Source organism: Chiloscyllium plagiosum, unplaced genomic scaffold (assembly GCF_037043375.1).
Source record: "Chiloscyllium plagiosum isolate Xiang-an unplaced genomic scaffold, Cpla_swu_hap1 HiC_scaffold_18, whole genome shotgun sequence".
Classification (NCBI taxonomy): Eukaryota; Metazoa; Chordata; class Chondrichthyes; order Orectolobiformes; family Hemiscylliidae; genus Chiloscyllium; species Chiloscyllium plagiosum.
Genome location: NW_028270156.1, coordinates 66,505,006 through 66,528,812, shown reverse-complemented (window position 1 = coordinate 66,528,812; position 23,807 = coordinate 66,505,006). Strand labels below are relative to the sequence as shown.

General features: G+C 46.2%; 1 protein-coding gene across 8 annotated transcripts in view; it reads left to right on the top strand.

Moving 5' to 3' along the window:
• dgkza (diacylglycerol kinase, zeta a) overlaps nt 1–23,807 on the top strand; it is a 553,752-nt gene that overhangs the window by 215,096 nt on the left and 314,849 nt on the right. For all 8 annotated transcript variants that reach the window (XM_087996765.1, XM_087996764.1, XM_087996762.1 and 5 more), the window contains one exon: nt 17,168–17,263. In XM_087996765.1, coding sequence (XP_087852891.1) covers nt 17,168–17,263 — 96 coding nt within the window. The remainder of the gene's footprint in view (nt 1–17,167; nt 17,264–23,807) is intronic.

The window sequence follows — 23,807 nt, the reverse complement described above, 5'->3', positions numbered from 1 at the left end:
TAAATAATCCCACTGTACCAAACCCTCTCCCATTGTAAACAATCCCACTGTACCGAATCCCCTGCCATTGTAAACAATCCCACTGTACCAAACCCTCTCCCATTGTAAACAATCCCACTCTACCAAACCCCCTGCCATTGTAAACAATCCCACTGTACCAAACCGCCTCCCATTACAAACAATCCCACTGTACCGAACCCCCTGCCATTATAAACAATCCCACTGTACCGATCCCCTGCCATTGTAAACAACCCCACTGTACCGAACCCTCTCCCATTGTAAACAATCCCACTGTACCAAACCCCCTCCCATTATAAACTATCCCACTGTACCGATCCCCTGCCATTGTAAACAACCCCACTCTACCAAACCCCCTGCCATTGTAAACAATCCCACTGTACCAAACCGCCTCCCATTATAAACAATCCCACTGTACCGAACCCCCTGCCATTATAAACAATCCCACTGCGCCGAACCCCCTCCAATGTAAACAATCCCACTGTACCAAACCCTCTCCCATTGTGAACAATCCCACTGTGCCAAACCCTCTCCCATTGTAAACAATCCCACTGTACCAAATCCTCTCCCATTGTAAACAGTCCCACTGTACCGAACCCTCTCCCATTATTAACACTCCCACTGTACCAAATCCCCTGCCATTGTAAACAATCCCACTGTACCGTACCCCCTCACATTATAAACAATCCCACTGTACCGAACCCCCTCCCATTCTAATCAATCCCACTGTACCGAACCCCCTCCCATTGTAAACAATCCCACTGTACCGAACCTCCTGCCATTGTTAACAATCCCACTGTACCAAATCCTCTCCCATTGTAAACACTCCCACTGTACCAAACCCCCTGCCATTGTAAACAATCCCAATTTACCAACCCTCTCATATTGTAAACAATCCCACTGAACCGAACACCCTGCCATTGTAAACAATCACACTCTACCGTACCCCCTCCCATTATAAACGCTCCCACTGTACCAAACCCTCTCCCATTGTAAACAATCCCACTGTACCGAACCCTCTCCCATTGTAAACAATCCCACTGTACCAAACCCTCTCCCATTATAAACAATCCCACTGTACCGAACCCCCTCCCATTGTGAACACTCCCATTGTACCGAACCCTCTCCCATTGTAAACACTCCCACTGTAACCAAACCCCCTACCGTTGTAAACACTCCCACTGTACCAAACCTTCTCCCATTGTAAACACTCCCACTGTACCCACTCTCTCCCATTGTAAACACTCCCATTGTACCGAACCCCCTCCCATTGTAAACACTCCCATTATAGCGAACCCCCTCCCATTGTAAACACTCCCATTGTGCCGAAGCCTCTCCCCTTGTAAACAATCCCACTGTACCAAACCCCCTGCCATTGTAAACAATCCCACTGTGCCGACCCCCCTGCCATTGTAAACAATCCCACTGTGCCGAACCCCCTCCCATTATAAACAAACGCACGAAACGGAACCCCCTGCCATTGTTAACAATCCCACTGTACCGAACCCCCTCCGAATATAAACAAACGCACGAAACGGAACCCCCTGCCATTGTTAACAATCCCACTGTACCGTACCCCCTCCCATTATAAACAATCCCATTGTACCGAACCCTCTCCCATTGTAAACAATCCCACAATACCGAACCCCCTCCCATTATAAACAATCCCACTGTACCGAACCCTCTTCCATTATACACAATCCCATTGTACCATACCCCCTCCCATTATAAACAATCCCATTGTACCGAACCCTCTCCCATTGTAAACAATCCCACTGTACCAAACCCCCTGCCATTGTAAACAATCCCACAATACCGAATCCTCTCCCATTGTAAACAATCCCAATGTACCAAACCCCCTCCCATTGTAAACAATCCCACTGTACGAAACCCTCTCCCATTGTAAACAATCCCACTGTACCGAACCCTCTCCCATTGTAAACAGTCACTGTACCGAACCCCCTGCCATTGTAAACAATCCCACTGTACCGAACCCTCTCCCATTGTAAACAATCCCACTGTACCAAACCATTTCCCATTGTAAACAATCCCACTGTACCGAACCCTCTCCCATTGTAAACAATCCCACTATACCGAACCCCCTGCCATTATAAACAATCCCACTGCACCAAACCCCCTGCCATTGTAAACAATCCAACTGTACCGAACCCCCTCCTATTATAAACACTCCCACTGTACCGAACCCCCTTCCCATTATAAACAAGCCCACTGTACCGAACACCCTGCCATTGTAAACAATCCCACTGTACCAAACCCTCTCCCATTATAAATAATCCCACTGTGCTGAACCCCCTCCCATTATAAAGAATCCCACTGTACCGAACCCCCTGCCATTGTAAACAATCCCACTGTACCAAACCCCCTCCCATTGTAGGTAAAAACAATGACTGCAGATGCTGGAAACCAGATTCTGGATCAGTGGTGCTGGAAGAGCACAGCAATTCAGGCAGCATCCGAGGACAGGCAAAATCGACGTTTCGGGCAAAAGCCCTTCATCTGGAATAAAGGCAGAGAGCCTGAAGCGTGGAGAGATAAGCTAGAGGAGGGTGGGGGTGGGGAGAAAGTAGCATAGAGTACAATAGGTCAATGGGGAAGGAGATGAAGGTGATAGGTCAGGGAGGAGAGGGTGGAGTGGATAGGTGGAAAAGGAGCTGGGCAGGTCGGACAAGTCCGGACAAGTCAGGGGATCGAGCTGCTGGAGGTTAGAAACTAGGATGAGGTGGGGGAAGGTGAAATGAGGAAACTGTTGAAATCCACATTGATGCCCTGGGGTTGAAGTGTTCCGAGGCGGAAGATGAGGCGTTCTTCCTCCAGGCGTCTGGTGGTGAGGGAGCGGCGGTGGAGGAGGCCCAGCACCTCCATATCCTCGGCAGAGTGGGAGGGGGAGTTGAAATGTTGAGCCACGGGGCAATTTGGTTGACTGGTGCGGGTGTCTCGGAGATGTTCCCTAAAGCGCTCTGCTAGGAGGCGCCCAGTCTCCCCAATGTAGAGGAGACCGCATCGGGAGCAACGGATACAATAGATGATATTAGTGGATGTGCAGGTAAAACTTTGATGGATGTGGAAGGCTCCTGTAGGGCCTTGGATGGAGGTGAGGAAGGAGGTGTGGGCACAGGTTTTACAGTTCCTGCGGTGGCAGGGGAAAGTGCCAGGATGGGAGGGTGGGTCGTAGGGGGGTGTGGACCTGACCAGGTAGTCACGGAGGGAACGGTCTTTGCGGAAGGCGGAGAGGGGTGGGGAGGGAAATATATCCCTGGTGGTGGGGTCTGTTTGGAGGTGGCAGAAATGTCGGTGGATGATTTGGTTTATGCGAAGGTTGGTAGGGTGGAAGGTGAGCACCAGGGGCGTTCTGTCCTTGTTGCGGTTGGAGGGGTTGGGTCTGAGGGCGGAGGTGCGGGATGTGATGAGATGCGTTGGAGGGCATCTTTAACCACGTGGGAAGGGAAATTGCGGTCTCTAAAGAAGGAGGCCATCTGGTGTGTTCTATGGTGGAACTGCTCCTCCTGGGAGCAGATACGGCGGAGGCGGAGGAATTGGGAATACGGGATCGCATTTTTGCAAGAGGTAGGGTGGGAAGAGGTGTAATCCAGGTAGCTGTGGGAGTCGGTGGGCTTGTAGAAAATGTCAGTGTCAAGACGGTCGTCACTGGAGGTGGAGAGGTCCAGGAAGGGGAGGGAGGTGTCAGAGATGGTCCAGGTAAATTTAAGGTCAGGGTGGAATGTGTTGGTGAAGTTGATGAATTGTTCAACCTCCTCGCGGGAGCACGAGGTGGCGCCAATGCAGTCATCAATGTAGCGGAGGAAGAGGTGGGGAGTGGTGCTGGTGTAATTATGGAAGATCAACTGCTCTACGTAGCCAACAAAGAGACAGGCATAGCTGGGGCCCATACGTGTGCCCATGGCTACCCCTTTGGTCTGGAGGAAGTGGGAGGATTCAAAGGAGAAATTGTTAAGGGTGAGGACCAGTTCGGCCAAACGAATGAGAGTGTCGGTGGAGGTTCTAACCTCCAGGAACTCGATCCCCTGACTTGTCCGGACTTGTCCGACCTGCCTAGCTCCTTTTCCACCTATCCACTCCACCCTCTCCTCCCTGACCTATCACCTTCATCTCCTTCCCCACTGACCTATTGTACTCTATGCTACTCTCTCCCCACCCCCACCCTCCTCTAGCTTATCTCTCCACGCTTCAGGCTCTCTGCCTTAATTCTTGATGAAGGGCTTTTGCCCGAAACGTCGATTTTCCTGCTCCTCGGATGCTGCCTGAATTGCTGTGCTCTTCCAGCACCACTGATCCAGAATCCTCTCCCATTGTAAACAATCCCACTGTACCGAACCCTGCCACTGTAAACAATCCCACTGTACCGAACCCTCTCCCATTTGTAAACAATCCCACTGTACCGAACCCTCTCCCATTTGTAAACAATCCCACTGTACCGAACCCTCTCCCATTTGTAAACAATCCCACTGTACCGAACCCTCTCCCATTGTAAACAATCCCACTGTACCGAACCCTTTCCCATTGTAAACAATCCCACTGTACCAAACCCCCTCCCATTATAAACAATCCCACTGAACCAAACCCTCTCCCATTGTAAACAATCCCACAATACCGAACCCCCTCCCATTGTAAACAATCCCACTGTACCGAACCCCCTGCCATTGTAAACAATCCCACTGTACTGAAGCACCTGCCATTGTAAACAATCCCACTGTACCAAAACCCCTCCCATTGTAAACAATCCCACTGTACCAAACCCCCTCCCATTATAAACAATCCCACAATACCAAACCCTCTCCCATTGTAAACAATCCCACTGTACCAAACCCTCTCCCATTGTAAACAATCCCACTGTACCAAACCCCCTCCCATTGTAAACAATCCCACTGTACCAAACTTCCTCCCATTGTAAACAATCCCACTGTACCGAACCCCCTACCATTGTAAACAATCCCACTGCACCGAACCTCCTACCATTGTAAACAATCCCACTGTACCGAACCCCCTGCCATTGTAAACAATCCCACTATACTGAACCCCCTCCCATTGTAAACAATCCCACTGTACCAAACCCCCTCCCATTATAAACAATCCCACTGTACCGATCCCCTGCCTTTGTAAACAATCCCACTGTACCGAACCCCCTCCCATTGTAAACAATCCCACTGTACCGAACTCCCTCCCATTGTAAACAATTCCACTGTACCAAACCCTCTCCCATTGTAAACAATCCCACTGTACCGAACCCCCTCCCATTGTAAACAATCCCACTGTACCGAACCCCCTCCCATTGTAAACAATCCCACTGTACCAAACCTCCTCCCATTGTAAACAATCCCATTATACCGAACCCCCTCCCATTGTTAACACTCCCATTACAGCGAACCCCCTCCCATTGTAAACTCTCCCATTGTACCGAACCCTCTCCCATTGTAAAACATCCCACTGTACCAAACCCCCTGCCATTGTAAACAATCCCACTGTACTGAAGCACCTGCCATTATAAACAATCCCACTGTACCAAACCCTCTCCCATTGTAAACAATCCCACTGTACCAAACCCTCTCCCATTGTAAACAATCCCACTGTACCGAACCCTCTCCCATTATAAACAATCCCACTGTACCAAACCCCCTCCCATTGTAAACAATCCCACTGTACCAAACCCCCTCCCATTGTGAACAATCCCACTGTACCGAACCCCCTCCCATTGTAAACAATTCCACTGTACCAAACCCTCTCCCATTGTAAACAATCCCACTGTACCGAACCCTCTCCCATTGTAAACAATCCCACTGTACCGAACCCCCTGCCATTGTAAACAATCGCACTGTACCAAACCCCCTCCCATTGTAAACAATCCCACTGTACCAAACCCTATCCCATTGTAATCAATCCCACTGTACCGAACCCGTTCCCATTATACACAATCACACTGTACCTAACCCTCTCCCATTATAAACACTCACACTGTACTAAACCCCCTCCCATTGTAAATAATCCCACTGTACGGAGCCCCCTGCCATTGTAAACAATCCCACAGTACCAAACCCTCTCCCATTGTAAACAATCCCACTGTACCAAACCCTCTCCCATTGTAAACAATCCCACTGTACCAAACCCTCTCCCATTGTAAACAATCCCAATGTACCAAACCCCCTCCCATTATAAACAATCCCACTGTACCGAACCCCCTCCAATGTAAACAATCCCACTGTGCCAAACCCTCTCCCATTGTAAACTTTCCCACTGTACCAAACCCCCTCCCATTATAAACAATCCCACTGTACCAAACCCCCTCCCATTGTAAACAATCCCACAATACCGAAACCCTCCCATTGTAAACAGTCCCACTGTACCAAACCCCCTCCCATTGTAAACAATCCCATTATACCGAACCCACTCCCATTGTAAACACTCCCATTGTACCGAACCCTCCTCCATTGTAAACACTCCCAATGTACCCACTCTATCCCATTGTAAACACTCCTATTGAACCGAACGCTCTCCCATTGTAAACACTCCCACTGTTCCAAACCTCCTCCCATTGTAAACACTCCCATTGTACCGAACCCACTCCCATTGTACCGAACCCTCTCCCATTGTAATCAATCACACTGTACCGAACCCCCTCCCATTATAAACAATCCCATTGTACCGAACCCCCTGCCATTGTAAACAATCCCACTGTACTGAACCCTCTCCCATTGTAAACAATCCCACTGTACCGACCCCCCTCCCATTGTATACAATCCCACTTTAGCAAACCCTCTCCCATTGTAAACAAACCCACTGCACCAAACCCTCTCCCATTGTAAACAATCCCACTGTACCAAACCCTCTCCCATTATAAACAATCCCACTGTACCGAACCCTCTCCCATTGTAAACAATCCCACTGTACCAAACCCTCTCCGATTGTAAACAATTCCACTGTACCAAATCGTGTCCCGTTGTAAACAATCCCACTGCACCGAACACTTTCCCATTGTAAACAATCCCACTGTACCGAACCCTCTCCCATTGTAAACAATCCCACTGTACCAAACCCTCTCCCATTGTAAACAATCCCACTGTACCAAACCCTCTCCCATTGTAAACAATCCCACTGTACCAAACCCTCTCCGATTGTAAACAATTCCACTGTACCAAATCCTGTCCCGTTGTAAACAATCCCACTGTACCGAACGCTTTCCCATTGTAAACAATCCCACTGTCCCGAACCCTCTCCCATTTGTAAACAATCCCACTGTACCAAACCCCCTCCCATTGTAAACAATCCCATTGTACCAAACCCCCTCCCATTATAAACAATCCCAATGTACGGATCCCCTGCCGTTTTAAACAATCCCACTGTACCGAACCCTCTCCCATTGTAAACAATCCCACTGTACCGAACCCCCTCCCATTCTAAACAATCCCACTGTACCAAACCCTCTCCCATTGTAAACAGTCCCACAATACCGAACCCCCTCCCATTGTAAACAATCCCATTGTACCGAACCCCCTCCCATTGTAAACAATCCCACTGTACTGAACCCCATCCCATTGTAAACAATCCCACTGTGACGAACCCCCTGCCATTGTAAACAATCCCACTGTACCAAACCCCCTCCCATTATAAACAATCCCACTGTACCAAACCCTCTCCCATTGTAAGAAATCCCATTGTAAACAATCCCACTGTGCCGAACCCCCTGCCATTGTAAACAATCCCACTGTACCAAACCCCCTCCCATTGTAAGCAATCCCACTGTACCAAACCCCCTCCCATTGTAAACAATCCCACTGTACCAAACCCCCTCCCATTGTAAACAATCCCACTGTGCCAAACCCTCTCCCATTGTAAACTTTCCCACTGTACCAAACCCCCTCCCATTATAAACAATCCCACTGTACCAAACCCTCTCCCATTGTAAACAATCACACAATACCGAACCCCTCCCATTGTAAACAATCCCACTGTACCAAACCCCCTCCCATTGTAAACAATCCCATTATACCGAACCCACTCCCATTGTAAACACTCCCATTGAACCGAAGGCGCTCCCACTGTACCAAACCTCCTCCCATTGTAAACACTCCCATTGTACCGAACCCATCCCATTGTAAACAATCCCACTGTACCAAACCCTCTCCCACCATAAACAATCCCACTGTACCAAAACCTCTCCCATTGTAAATAATCCCACTGTACATAACTCCCTCCCATTGTAAACAATCCCACTGTACCGAACCCTCTCCCATTGTAAACAATCCCACTGTACCAAACCCCCTCCCATTGTAAACAATCCCACTGTACCGAACCCCCTCCTATTATAAACAATCTCACTCTACCGAACCCCCTGCCATTGTAAACAATCCCACTGTACCAAACCCTCTCCCATTGTAAACAATCCCACTGTACCAAACCCCCTCCCATTGTAAACAATCCCACTGTACCGAACCCTCTCCCATTGTAAACAATCCCACTGTACCAAACCCCCTCCCATTGTAAACAATCCCACTGTACCGAACCCTCTCCCATTGTAAACAATCCCACTGTTCCGAACCCCTGCCATTGTAAACAATCCCACTGTACCAAACCCCCTCCCATTGTAAACAATCCCACTGTACCGAACCCTCTCCCATTGTAAACAATCCCACTGTACCAAACCCCCTCCCATTGTAAACAATCCCACTGTACCAAACCCCCTCCCATTATAAACAATCCCACTGTTCCGAACCCCTGCCATTGTAAACAATCCCACTGAACCGAAACCCCTCCCATTGTAAACAATCCCACTTTACCAAACCCTCTCCCATTGTAAGCAATCCCACTTTACCAAACCCTCTCCCATTGTAAACAATCCCACTGTACCGAACCCTCTCCCATTATAAACAATCCCACTGTACTGAACCCTCTCCCATTATAAACAATCCCACTGTACTGAACCCTCTCCCATTGTAAACAATCCCACTGTACCAAACCCTCTCCCATTGTAAACAATCCCACTGTACCAAACCCCGTCCCATTGTAAACAATCCCACTGTACCGAATCCCCTGCCATTGTAAACAATCCCACTGTACCAAACCCTCTCCCATTGTAAACAATCCCACTCTACCAAACCCCCTGCCATTGTAAACAATCCCACTGTACCAAACCGCCTCCCATTATAAACAATCCCACTGTACCGAACCCCCCCATTGTAAACAATTCCACTGTACCAAACCCTCTCCCATTGTAAACAATCCCACTGTACGAAACCCTCTCCCATTGTAAACAATCCCACTGTACCAAACCCTCTCCCATTGTAAACAATCCCACTGTACCAAACCCTCTCCCATTGTAAACAATCCCACTGTATCAAACCCTCTCCCATTGTAAACAATCCCAGTGTTCCGAACCCTTTCCCATTGTAAAAAATCCCACTGTGGCAAACCCTCTCCCATTATAAACAATCCCACTGAACCGAACCCCCTCCCATTGTAAACAATCCCACTGTACCGAACCCTCTCCCATTATAAACAATCCCACTGTTCCGAACCCCCCCCATTGTGAACAATCCCACTGTACCAAACCCTATCCCATTGTAAACAATCCCACTGTACCGAACCCCCTGCCATTGTAAACAATCCCACTGTACCGAACCCCCTGCCATTGTAAACAATCCCACTGTACCAAACCCTCTCCCATTGTAAACAATCCCACTGTACCAAACCCTCTCCCATTGTAAACAATCCCAGTGTTCTGAACCCTTTCCCATTGTAAACAATCCCACTGTCCCGAACCCCCTCCCATTGTAAAAAATCCCACTGTACCGAACCCCCTCCCATTATAAACAATCCCACTGTGGCAAACCCTCTCCCATTACAAACAATCTCACTGTACCGAACCCTTTCCCATTGTAAACAATCCCACTGTACCGAACCCTCTCCCATTATAAACAATCCCACTGTACCGAACCCTCTCCCATTATAAACAATCCTACTGTTCCGAACCCCCCCCATTGTGAACAATCCCACTGTACCGAACCCTTTCCCATTATAAACAATCCCACTGTACCGCACCGCCCCCTATTGTGAACAATCCCACTGTACCGAACCCTCTCCCATTATAAACAATCCCACTGTACCGAACCCTTTCCCATTATAAACAATCCCACTGTACCGAACCGCCCCCTATTGTGAGCAATCCCACTGTACCGAACCCCCCCCATTGTGAACAATCCCACTGTACCGAACCCCCTCCCATTATAAACAATCCCACTGTACCGAACCCTTTCCCATTATAAACAATCCCACTGTACCGAACTCCCTCCATTATAAACAATCCCACTGTACCGAACCCTTTCCCATTGCAAACAATCCCACTGTTCCGAACCCTTTCCCATTGTGAACAATCCTACTTTATCAAGCAAAAGCAGAAATTGCTGGTCAGACTTTGCAGTTTGGCAGCATCTGTGGAGAGAAATCAGACCTAATGTCTCAGTGACCCTTCCTCAGAGCTGCTGTACTAGCCCTCTCCCGCTTAAATAATCCTATTATCCCAAAACCTTGCCCACTGCCGATAATAGCACTTTATCTCACTCTCCTCCCCTGTAGATAGTCTCACTGTTTGAAAGTATTCGTTAGGTTAACTCTTGTTCATTATTGTTTCCTAATTCAAATATCCACTACTCTGAAGATCGGTTGCTCTGGGATACTAATGCCAAGTTAATAATTTCTGTTTGAATAAATAGTCTTTTAAATTAAACCCAGTAGCGAAAAGAAGTCTGGCCTGGTGGTGAAGGAAATTATGTTCCGGATTAATTGTATTTTCCCAGATTTGCTGCAGGTTCTCTAGATGTCTGGAAATCACTTAGACCTGATTTTCCTCAATAGGAAGATGTGTTTTTATTATCACTTGGAGTCTATTTTTAGACTTATCTTTATTAATCACAGGCTAGCAGAAAGCTAGGTCATGTTGCTGTTCTGGGGGATGTGTCAAAATGAGGTTAGAGTTTCCTTTTTCAAGACAGCAGGGGTGTTTTTTAAAAAAAAAAATGCAAAATAGATTTTTTTAATGTTGTACTCATTGTACCTGGTGTTTAATGTATTCCCCTTTCTGTCAAATGGCAGTGTCTCTTGACTAAGATCACACTGTAGAATTATGAAAAAAAAAGTGTCTCAGTGGTCCTGTTATGACAGGTACTGATGTCAGGACAGTGAAGCTGAATGCTTGGCCCACCACCTCCCTATGTCCTTCATTATTAATGATGCCCTGGAGCAAAGTTGAATCTAGAACGAAGTCTGAGGATTGAGGATGGTAACTGATGTGTGATGCAGCATTGTATCCCCACTCTTGCAGACAGGCCCTGATGCAATTGGTCATATTTTCATCTCTGACTCAAAACTTGTCGTTTCAACACCTGTAGCAGGGAGCTGAGCGCAGCAGGAGAAAGTGAGGGCTGCAGATGCTGGAGATCAGAGCTGAAAAATGTGTTGCTGGAAAAGCGCAGCAGGTCAGGCAGCATCCGAGGAACAGGAGAATCGACGTTGCGGGCATAAGCCCTTCTTCAGGAGCAATGTAGTGTTGCTGGAGAGTTTTCCTTGTGTTTTGACCATTTTTACCTCTCCAATAATTAACTTTAGAACAGATTCTCTCATTATGTATGTCTGTTTGTGAGGCCTTGCTGTGTGAAAATTGGCTACTGCATTTCCTACATTACAACAGTGATTGCAGTTCCAGAAGCATTACATTGCCTGTATAAATTTAGATTGATAAATTCTTGATGTCACAAGGAATTAAGGGCTACGGGGAGAATGCGGGTAAGTGGAGTTGAAATGCCCATCAGCCATGATTGAATGGCAGAGTCGACTCGATGGGCCGAATGGCCTTACTTCCGCTCCTATGTCTTATGGTCTTATGTATAACACTTCAGGACATCAGGAAGGTGTGAAACAGTCCATGTAGGAATGAAAGCTTTTTATATCTTCATTACATCCTTGTTGAGTAAGATACAGTTCTGCAACTTGCCTAACATCACACTATCTCCAGCAACACTACATTGCCACTTCACACAGAAATTAAATCATGTTAATCATTACAGTTTTGTCAGGAATTACCAGAAGTGAATAAACACCATTTTTCATTTGAATTCCTACTGTTAAGGTCACAAGTTTAGTGTGTGAGCTGTTTGAAGTCATTCTGGATATAGTGATGAGAAATGTAAATGAGTTGGTTCCTCCTGATTTCACTCGAAGCAATCGTTAAATTTTGTGGTCAGGAGATTGTACTGTTTCAGCCCATGGCTTAAAATGGTTACTGTTACCCAGCTCACTACAAAGTTCCAAGGGGGCAAATATTCAGTGAGTAATCAATGTGAATGCAAATTCCAATTTTCTGACTCTCTCTGTGTCTAGTTCAATGTTGTTGCACTTCACTGGGACAGCATGCTGGAAATCAAGCCCGGCTAATCCCAGAGTCATCACAAAGGTTAAAAGTTTCATAAAAGTACACTTAAGCTCCTCAATTTTCCTGTCATTTTCGACCCAGGTTGACAGAAAGCATGGACCTAATGTCTGTACTCAAATGTGAATTATGATTTTATGCAATAAATAATTCTAGTTAGAGATGAACAGCTGTGGTCTGTCAGCATAGAATTCTATTGTTAAAACTCTAACCCTCATAAAACTGTCAAGGAACTGAACTATAGCAGCTGTAAATACAGTCGGTACAAGAATAGGTCACGGGCTAGGAATTCTGAGGAGAATTATTCACCACCAGTCCCCTCAATGCTATCATGAGCAGGTCTAACTTACATGTGACTCCAGACCCACGACAATGTGGTTGACTGTTAACTGACCTCTGAAGTAGGCTAGCAAGCCAATCAGACGGAGAGGCATTTGGGATGGACGTCAATCGTTAGTCATTCAAACTGCACTCACATCTCACAAAAGAATAAAGAAGGCAACACTCATGTTAATCTCTACAGGGAGAACAGGGAAGGTGGTCGTAGACCTGGCAGTGGCATTGTTCACCTGCTGTTGATGTCCTACAGCTCCGCGTGGATGCATTTGAAATCTATCTCTTTTAGCACAGTGGTGTTGTCACACATCATGATGGAAGATATCCTCAATGTGAAGTTGGGACTTGGTTTCTACAAGGGCTATGCTGTGGTCACTCTTAGCAGTACACGTCAACCACATTGTTATGGTTCTGGAGTCGCAAGTAGGACAGAACAGATAATGGTAGCATATTTCCATCCTTAGAAATGACATGAGTGAACCAGATGGCTTTTACCAACAAGTGACAATATTTTCATGTCAACATCAGACTAGTTTTTAATTTATTAATTGAGTTTAAGTTCGACCATTCTCTGTGGTGGGATTTGAACTCCTGTCTCCAGACCTTTACCCTGGGTCTCCAGATTCCTTATGCAGCGCCATTACCACTCTGCCACCTAACTTTGTGTCTACATTTATAATAAAGGAAGAGGTCAGCCTGTCAGACATTCCAGTGAAACTGAGATCGAATCAGGCTCGGGGACTTATGAAAATTAACATCAGCAAAATAGCAGGGGCAAAGAAATAAATGAACCTATAAGATGACAAATACCCTGGTTCAGATGGCTTCCTGCTGTGTCTTAAAAGAAGTAGGTGAGAACATCGCTCATGTCCGAACTATAAACTACAACTGCTCTTGCTTTGCAAACCCATTTTTAAGTTGGAGAATTGTTCAAATCATCACACTCCTTTGGAGCAGTGATAATAGTGAAATCAAGGAATCACGACCCTATCAATTTAGCATCAATGTTGGGCAATTACTCAAGTTTACAATTAAAGGTAGACTGACTTACCACCTTAAAAGGAATTTCCTGCTGATCTGAATAAGTCAGCGCAGATTTGTAAAGGACAAACCAAATGAGTCATTTTGACTAAAATAGTAGACTGGAGAATATTCCTTTTCAGATCCAAGGCCTTGAGAGGAGGTTGATGAGCGTAAACCTCTGCTCTGGTCCATGTTTATAGGTCAATACTCAGCCACAAGGCTGGGGTTACGGCCACCAAGTCCTGGACTGGGACCTGAGCCAGGAACTTATGACCCAGAGACAGAAATACTGGGCCGCAAGACGAACCTTGAATCTTATTTTTAAGGACTTGTAGAACGATTTTATAAAGTCCCTCAAGGGACAGTGAGCTAAAGTTCAGCTTCATAGAATTTAACCCAAATCATTAAACTGGGTAAGACGCAGAGTGAGTGTCAGAGAACAGAGAGCATTGCTAATAAGCAGATACTGTAATTAGCAGGATGTGACTAATGGCTTCCTGCAAAGATCTGTGTTGGAGCCTAAATTATTTATCACATTTGTTAATGATGTGGATGATGGAATAGAAAACCTTATTTCCAAATTTCTGAATTCTTAGCTATGTAGCTGGGAGCATAATATTGCAAAGGTGTTTTGACTGATTAAGTGAATGGGAAAGAATGAAATTCAAAATAGTCAAATGTGAGATTATTCACAATAGACTTAAAAAGGACAAAAATGAGACACTTTCTAATTGGTGAAAAGCTAGAAAACAAGGCGGGCACAAAGAGATGTTTGGGAGTTCAGTTCCTATGCACCATTTGTCAAAGTATCACATCAAAGCCCTTCATATCTTGTGGGCTAGAAAGTTTCAGGTAAATCAATCTCTTGGTAATTTCGAGCAGAGGGAATGGAGGCTAGGGCAGTTGCATGCTCCTCTTTGCAGGATGTGGGAGAGAAGGGTCACCACTAGTGTCCATGCTGACTTTACCTGTGAGAAGTGCACCCAACTCCAGCTCCTCACAGACCGTGTTCGAGAGCTGGAGCTGGATGAACTTCAGATCATTCGGGAGGCTGAGGGAGTGATAGTGAAGTAGTCACACCCAAGTTACAGAACAAAGATAGCTGGGTGACTGTCAGGAGAGGGAAAGGGAACAGGCAGAAAGCGCAGGGACCCCCTGTGTCTGTTCCCCTCAATAATAAGTATACCATTTTGGATACTGTTGGTGGGGGGACCTACCAGAGAAAGCCTCAACGGCTAGATTTCTGGCATTGAGCCTGGTTCTGGGGCTCAGAAGGGAAGGGGGACAATAGAAAAGCGATAGTGAGAGGTGATTCACCGTGAGGGGAACAGACAGGAGGTTCTGTGGTCGCGAGCGAGATGGCGTGTTGCCACTTGGGTGCCATGGACAGGGAGGTCTTGGATCAAGTCTCCAGGATTCTTAAGGGGGAGGGAGAGCAGCCAGAAGTCCTGGTATACATCAGTATCAACGACATAGGTAGGGAGGGGAAGGAGGACCTGAAAAGAGAACATGGGGAGTTAGGTTGGAAGCTAGAAGGCAGGATAAGTAGAGTAGTAATCTCAGGATTGCTACCGGTACCACATGCTAGTGAGGCTAGGAACGGAGAGCGAGTGCAGATGAACACGTGGCTGAGGAGCTGGTTTAGATGGGACGGCTTCAGATATGTGGGTATACCTTCTGGGGAAGGTGGGACCTGCACAAGAGGACAGGTTGCACGTGAACTGGAGGGGCACCAATATCCTGGATGGGAGATTTGCTGAGGCTCTTCAGGAGGGTTTAAACTAGATTGGCAGGGGTTGGGAACCTGAGCTATGGATCAGACAATGGAGTAGGTAGTGAACAGCCATACAGCATGCAGAGAGTCTATGAAGAGGGATAGGCACTTGATATAGCAAAGGTGCAGTCAGTGTGATGGGTTGGTGTGTCTATTTTAATGTTTGTGAGAAGATTTGTAGCTCGGGTGCTCGTTGTTGTGGTTCTGTTCACCGAGCCGGGAATTTGTGTTGCAGACGTTTCATCCCCTGTCTAGGTGACATCCTCAGTGCTTGGGAGCCTACTGTGAAGCGCTTCTGTGATCCTTCCTCCGGCATTTGTAGTGGTTTGAATCTGCCGCTTCTGGTTGTCAGTTCCAGCTGTTCGTTGCAGTGGCCGGTATATGGTCTATTTTAATGCAAGAAGTATCAGGAAAAAGGGTGATGAACTTAGAGCATGGATCAGTACTTGGAGCTATGATGTTGTAGCCATTACGGAGACTTGCATATCTGAGGATCAGGAATGGTTGTTGGATGTTCCAGGGTTTAAGTCTTTCAAAAGGAATAGAGGGGAAGATTAAAGAGGTGGAGGATTGGCATTGCTAATCAGGGGTAGTATGACAGCTGCAGAAAGGGAGATTGTCGAGGAGGGTTTGTCTACAGAGTCAGTATGGGTGGAAGTCAGAAACAGGAAAGGAGCAGTCACTTTATTGTCAGGTTTCTACATGCCCCCACCCCCAATAGCAACAGAGACAGGGAGGAGTGGATTGGAAGTCAAATTTTGGAAAAGTGCAGAAATAACAGGGTTGCTGTCATGGGTGACTTTAATTTCCCTAATATTGATTGGAACCTCCTTGGTTCAAATAGTTTGGCTGAAGCAGTATTTGTCAGGTGTGTCCAGGAAGGGTTTCTAATGCAACATGTAGATAGGCCGACTAGAGGGGAGGCCATACTGGATTTGGTGCTTGGCCACAAACTAGGTCAGGTGTCAGATCTCTCTCGGTGGGAAAGCATTTTGGTGATGGTGATCACAACTCCCTGACGTTTACTACACTCGTGGAGAGGGATAGGAGCAGACGGTATGGGAAAGTATTTAATGGTGAGGGCAGGGGCTTACAATGCTATTAGGCAAGAGCTAGAGTGCCTAAGTTGGGAACAGATGTTCTTGGGGAAATGCACAACAGAAATGTGGAGGTTGTTTAGGGAGCACTGATGGTGCCAGACAGGTTTGTCCTACTGAAGCAAGCAAGGGATAGTAGGTTGAAAGAACTATGGGTGACAAGGGATGTGGAACATCGAGTCAAGAGGAAGAAGGAAGCATACTTAGAGTTGAGAAGGCAGGGATCAGACAAGGCTTTAGACATTCTGGATGTAGATTTGCTCGCTGAGCTGCAAGGTTCATGTTCAGACGTTTCGTCACCATATTAGGTAAAAAAGTCAGCTGTGGCAGACCCTTCTCTTCCTGAACTCGAACAACCCCGAAACAGACTTTCCTACACCACCTTCCCCAGTGTTGTCTGCACCAAGTTACAGTGTGCGGAGCTACTTGCCTTTGAACTAATCTAATTTCCTGTGTTGTATTTCTTAGGAGAATGCACAGTACGGGGAGCACATCTGGTTTGAGACCAATGTTTCTGGAGATTTCTGTTACGCAGGGGAGCAAAATTGTGTGGCAAAATTGCTGGTGAGTACTGACAGCTGTTTATAATGTGAGGGTTAGACCACTCTTTATCCCTTTGCTATATTTTACTGAAATGATGCACACACAAACACGTGAAAGGCCCTTTAGCTACAGATAGCGAGGACAGTGTTGTTCAGTATGGTGACCATTAACTGCTCCCTATAGAATCTGTACAGTGTGAAAGTAGGCCATTCGGCCCATCAAGTCCTCACCGACCCTCCGAAGAACATCCCACCCAGACTCACTGTGAGGCAACAGTGCTGACCACTGAGCTAGCATACCCACCTGTAATACTATACATAACTACTGTATAAGTAACTGCGGGGCTGGTTATAGTGAGCAGGAAGTTTGCAATTCACTCCTCCTATAGTCTTCTTCAGAAGGTCATAATTCTTAATGAAAACTTTATTGTCATAGTTATCTGAGAGCAATCCATATCCCCTTTCTTTTTCTCTTGCTCTTTCTCTGTCACAAGCTCTCCTTCTCTCTGTCTTTCATCAATGTTATTGACTTTTTTCACTCTTGTCCCTCCAGAACTGTAATTACACCTTTCCACAAACCTTTCCTGTTCTCCCCTTCTTCGCTGTGTCAAAATCAGGATTGGCTGCACAATCCTCTGTGCTAACCCGTTCTTTCCCAGGATGTCCAGATGTGGAACTCCTGACCTCTCGTATTTTTCATTTAACTCATACAATTGATAACCTTTTACTTCTGACACTCTTATTTTTCAATCATTACTTTTAAAGCCAGCTGGTGCTTCCCCATTCAGATATGTCTTAATATACACAAGTAAATCTAGTTAAGCTGGGAATTGTCAACATGCAGACATAGACACACACCCATCAGTGGGAACAGCGAAATCGTAATGATAAAATGTATATTGAAGCTTGAAATAATATTTGTGCTTGTAAAACAGGCAATCTGCACTTAACTTGGTTTAATACTGACCTCTGGTGGCCATCTTGGATGGCTGCGATTGCTTGGTGGTGTTGAATTTTCCTGCTGGTTGATTATCCCAGTGAGATATTTTGTTTGCAGCCCTGAACCAATTATTTTCTTTTAACACGATGAAAACTGAAGTTTTGACAAGAGTAGATGGGTGAAATGTTTGTGCTAGCAGGGTGGAGTTCATAAAGTCGTTAAGAGTAAAAAGGAGGAAAACGAAGAGAATTATTTTTGCACAGAGGAATTCACTGCCTGAAACCAGACTCGGTGACTTTCCAAAGGGAATTGAATCTACTTGGAAAAGGAAGATATTCGGGGGCAATAGAGACAGAGAGAGAGAGAGAGAGAGAGCACAGGCAGATGGAATTCATTGTGGGCCTTCAAGTGAGTCAAGACCACAGACTTCCATCTGTGCTGATTGATTCTCTTAGACTGAATATGTCTCCTGGTTATCTCCTATACCATGCACCTTGAGAAGGTGAGAATAATGGTCTAAAGTGTAACTGCAAGCTAGCGCAGGAGGGGAAGATTCACACATTTGGGTATTGGAGTGGATTTGGAACATGAGACAGACATCATGAGGGGGAATAATCTTCACCTGAAGTGAGGTGGCACCTGTGGTAGACAGTAAAGAAATAAGGGGAGGTTTAAATGAATGTGGCATAGGTGCTCAGGAAAGATTATATTTAACATAATCTATTGATGAAATGAGGATTAATAAGTGTTTGAATGGAAGTAGCAAAGTGATCTGTAAGAATAATGGAGAAAAATGTCTAAACAGCAAAAGATAGTGAGAGGGACAAGCAAGCAGAATATACAATGACAAATTAAGGAGCAAGGTAAGCTTTAAGATGAAGCAGGATCTGCTGCTGAGTTTTGTGAGTTCACAAAATGATCAAAAATGGGGTGTTAGAATCATGGAACAATACGATGCAGTACTCACCATGGGAGTGGTGGCACAGGTAGGAATGTAAGGATGTTCTGTATTGTTGTGATTCTGTTCGCCGAGCTGGAAGTTTTTGTTGCAAACGTTTCGTCCCCTGGCTAGGCGACATCATCAGTGCTTGGGAGCCTCCTGCGAAGCGCTTCTTTGATGTTTCCTCCGGTGTTTATCGTGGTCTGTCCCTGCCGCTTCCGGTTGTCAGTTTCAGCTGTCCACTGTAGTGGTTGGTATATTGGGTCCAGGTCGATGTGTTTGTTGATGGAGTTTGTGGATGAATGCCATGCCTCTAGGAATTCCCTGGCTGTTCTCTGTCTGGCTTGCCCTATGATAGTAGTGTTGTCCCAGTCGAATTCATGTTGCTTGTTGTCTGCGTGTGTGGCTACTAAGGATGGCTGGTCATGTCGTTTCGTGGCTAGTTGATGTTCATGTATGCGGATAGTTAGCTGTCTTCCTGTTTGTCCTATATAGTGTTTTCTGCAGTCCTTGCATGGTATTTTGTACACTACATTAGTTTTGCTCATGTTGGGTATCGGGTCCTTCGTTCTGGTGAGTTGTTGTCTGAGTGTGGCTGTTGGTTTGTGTGCCGTTATGAGTCCTAGGGGTCGCAGTAGTCTGGCTGTCAGTTCCGAGATGCTCCTGATGTATGTTAGTGTGGCTAGTCCTTTTGGTTGTGGTATGTCCTCGTTCCGTGGTCTTTCTCTTAGGCATCTGTTGATGAAGTTGCGCGGGTATCCGTTTTTGGCGAATACCTTGTATAGGTGTTCCTCTTCTTCTTTTTGCAGTTCTGGTGTACTGCAGTGTGTTGTGACCCTTTTGAATAGTGTCCTGATGCAGCTTCGTTTGTGTGTGTTGGGGTGGTTACTTTCATAGTTTAGGACTTGGTCTGTGTGTGTGGCTTTCCTGTATACCCTTGTGGTGAATTCTCCGTTCGGTGTTCTCTGTACCATCACGTCTAGGAATGGGAGTTGGCATTCATCCACAAACTCCATCAACAAACACATCGACCTGGACCCAATATACCGGCCACTACAGCGGACAGCTGAAACTGACAACCGGAAGCGGCAGGGACAGACCACGATAAACACCGGAGGAAACATCAAAGAAGCGCTTCGCAGGAGGCTCCCAAGCACTGATGATGTCGCCTAGCCAGGGGACGAAACGTTTGCAACAAAAACTTCCAGCTCGGCGAACAGAACCACAACAACGAGCACCCGAGCTACAAATCTTCGCACAAACTTTGAATGTTCTGTATCGATAGAATAGAGAAGTAGAAAGCAAAATGGGACAATTCTCATTGAATCTGGCTGACTATCATGTAACAGGTGCAACAGACTGCCATCTGTAAACAATTTAAAGCAATACGCAAAAACAATAAGGCAATAATAGTGAATGATTATAGTTATCACAAGGCCGGTTAGATCAAGTCAAATAATGTCAAAGTCCAAATGTATTTTCTTGGGGCTGCCTCTCGATCAGCATGAGTCTAATCCAACAAGAGAAAGACCATACCCTGATTTAATTATAGAGTCATGCAGCAGAGAAGAGGCTCTTCGGCCCATTGTGTCTGTGCCAACCTATTTAGACTAATCTTACTTTCCCGCACCATGCCCATAGTAATGACGTTTCAAGTGTTCATTCAAGTACATGGTAAAGGTTATAAGGTTTCCCACCTCAACTGCCTTCCCAAATTCCTACTATTCTCTGGGTGAAAATAAAAAAGCTTTTTCTTAAATCTCCTCCAAACCTCCTCCTTTCACCCTAAAATCGAGACCCTTGTTATTGACTCTTCAACTAAAGGGAGCGGCTGTTTCTGACCCACTCTAGTTGTGCCCCTTATTGGGGAGCACAGTGGCTCAGTGGTTAGCACTGCCGCCTCACACTGTCAGGGATCCTGCTTCGAATCCAACTTTGGACAACTGTCTGTATGCAATTTGCACATTCCCTCGGTGTCTGCATAGGTCTACTCCGGATGTTTTGGTTTCCTCCCGCGGTCCAGAGATGTGCAGATTAGGTGGATTGGCCATTCTAAATTGCGCGTCGTGTCTCGGGACGTGTAAGCGAGGTGGATTAGCCAGGAATATTTTTAATGCCCCTTCTTTGCTCTTCTAAGATCTTTAAGATCTTCTCTTTATGTTCCGTACTCCACAACAGCTCCATTGATTTACTCCCTCAGTACCTTCTAAAAACCTCTTCTTTTTTTTCCCCTTTTTTTAATCTAATCCTGTATATTCTTAGCCGTTCAGGGTTCTCTGCGCTGTTGTGCCCATGTTCACTTTAAGGTGAAACATGTTGGGCTGTACTTCACCATTTCCCTTCTGAACACCCCCCCTCTCTCCCCCCACTGTTCTGCTTAGATTTTCTCATGAATAGCTTTTCCCAGTCTACTTCAGCCAGATCCTGCCTCTTTGAATAAAAGCTGTCTTTGCTCAATCCCAACCCCCTTGGTTGAAGGCCATCTCTTTCCTTTTCCATAAGAAACTTGAATCGTACGGTGTCATGATCAGTATCACTAAAATGCTCTTTCACTGCCACCTTGAAAACTTGCGTGGTTTTATCTACCAGAATCCAGTCCAGCAATGCACCATCCCTTGTAGGATCATCTACATGATGACACAAAAAGTTCTTGCGAGTACATTTCAAGAAATCTGTCTCCCTTTAAATCTCTTGTACAATCACTATCCCAAATAATATTGGGGAAGCGAAAGTTCCTTAAAATAATCACCCTATTGTTATTTTTACACATTTCAGTGAATTGTCTACATAGCTGCTCTTCTATGACAATTGTTTGTGGGCCTATTATACATTTCCAGCAATTTTGTTTTAGATTAGATTCCCTACAGTGTGGAAACAGGCCCTTCAGCCAAACAAGTCCCACCGACCCTCCGAAGAGTAACCCACCCAGACCCATTTCCCCCTGATTAATGCACCAAGCACCATGGGCAATTTAGATTAGATTAGATTACTTTTCTTCATATTAGATTAGATTAGATTAGATTACTTACAGTGTGGAAACAGGCCCTTCGGCCCAACAAGTCCACACCGCCCCGCCGAAGCGCAACCCACCCATACCCCTACATTTACCCCTTACCTAACACTAGGGGCAATTTAGCATGGCCAATTCACCTAACCTGCACATCTTTGGACTGTGGGAGGAAACCGGAGCACCCGGAGGAAACCCACGCAGACACGGGGAGAACTCCACACAGTCAGTCACCTGAGGCGGGAATTGAACCCGGGTCTCTGGCGCTGTGAGGTAGCAGTGCTAACCACTGTGCCACCCACTAATTTAGCATAGCCAATTCACCTGAGCTGCACATCTTTGGACTGTGGGAGGAAACCGGAGCACCCGGAGGAAAACCCACGCAGACACGGGGAGAATGTGCAAACTCCACGCAGACAGATGCCCAAGGCTGGAATTGAACCCGGGACCCTGGTGCTGTGAGGCAGCAGTGCTAACCACTGAGCCACCGTGCTGCCCCGACTGTCTGCTTTTTACTTCTAAGTTTTACCCTTCATTTGAAGATCCTTTCTCATGATAGACTAGTTCGCAAGATTAGACCTCATGGAGTGAAGGGAGAACTACCTGTTTGGGTACAGAACTGGCTCAAAGGTAGAAGACAGAGGGTGGTGGTGGAGGGTTGCCTTTCTGACTGGAGGCCTGTGACCAGTGGTGTACCACACGGATCGCTACTGGTTCCACTGTTTTTCGTCATTTATAATAATGCTTTGGATTTGAGCATAAGAGGTGTAGTTAGTAAGTTTGCAGATGATACCAAAATCTGAGGTGTAGTGGACAGTGAAGAAGGTTACCTCAGAGTACAATGGGATCTTGATCTGATGGACCAATGGGCTGAGGAGTGGCAGATGGAGCTTAATTTAGACAAATGTGAGGTGCTGCATTTTGGAAAAGCAAATCTTAGCTGGACGTAATGATAAGGTCCTGGGAATTCTGCTGAACAAAAGAGACCTTGGAGAGCAGGCTCATTGTTCCTTGGAAGTGGAGTCGCAGGTAGATAGGATAGTGAAGAAGGTGTATGGTATGCTTTCCTTTATTGGTCAAAGCATTGAGTATAGGAGTTGGGAGGTCATGTTGTGGGCTGTACAGAACATTGGTTAGGCCACTTTTGGAATATTGTGTGCTTTTCTGGTCTCCTTCCTATCGGAAGGATGTTGTGAAACTTGAAAGGTTTCGGAAAAGATTTACAACTGCTGACTAAATTAGTTTCTGATATCTGGTCAGCATGGCCGAGTTGGACCGAAGGGTCTGTTTCTGTGCTGTACATCTCTATGACTCTATATCACTTCTCCTTTTGATGTGGCACCCCCTCTTACTTTACACTCTCCCCTGCCTTGCCTGAAGAACCTATAGGAGAAAGTGAGGACTGCAGACGCTGGAGATCAGAGCTGAAAATGTATTGCTGGAAAAGCGCAGCAGGTCAGGCAGCATCCAAGGAACAGGAGAATCGACGTTTCAGGCATGAACCCTTGAAGAAGGGCTCACGTCCGAAACGTCAATTCTCCTGCTCCTTGGATGCTGCCTGACCTGCTGCGCTTTTCCAGCAACACATTTTCAGCTCTGAAGACCCTATACCCAGAATGTTGGACTTGCCAGTCCTGCCCCTCCTTCAGCCACATCTCTATGATGACATGAACATTTCA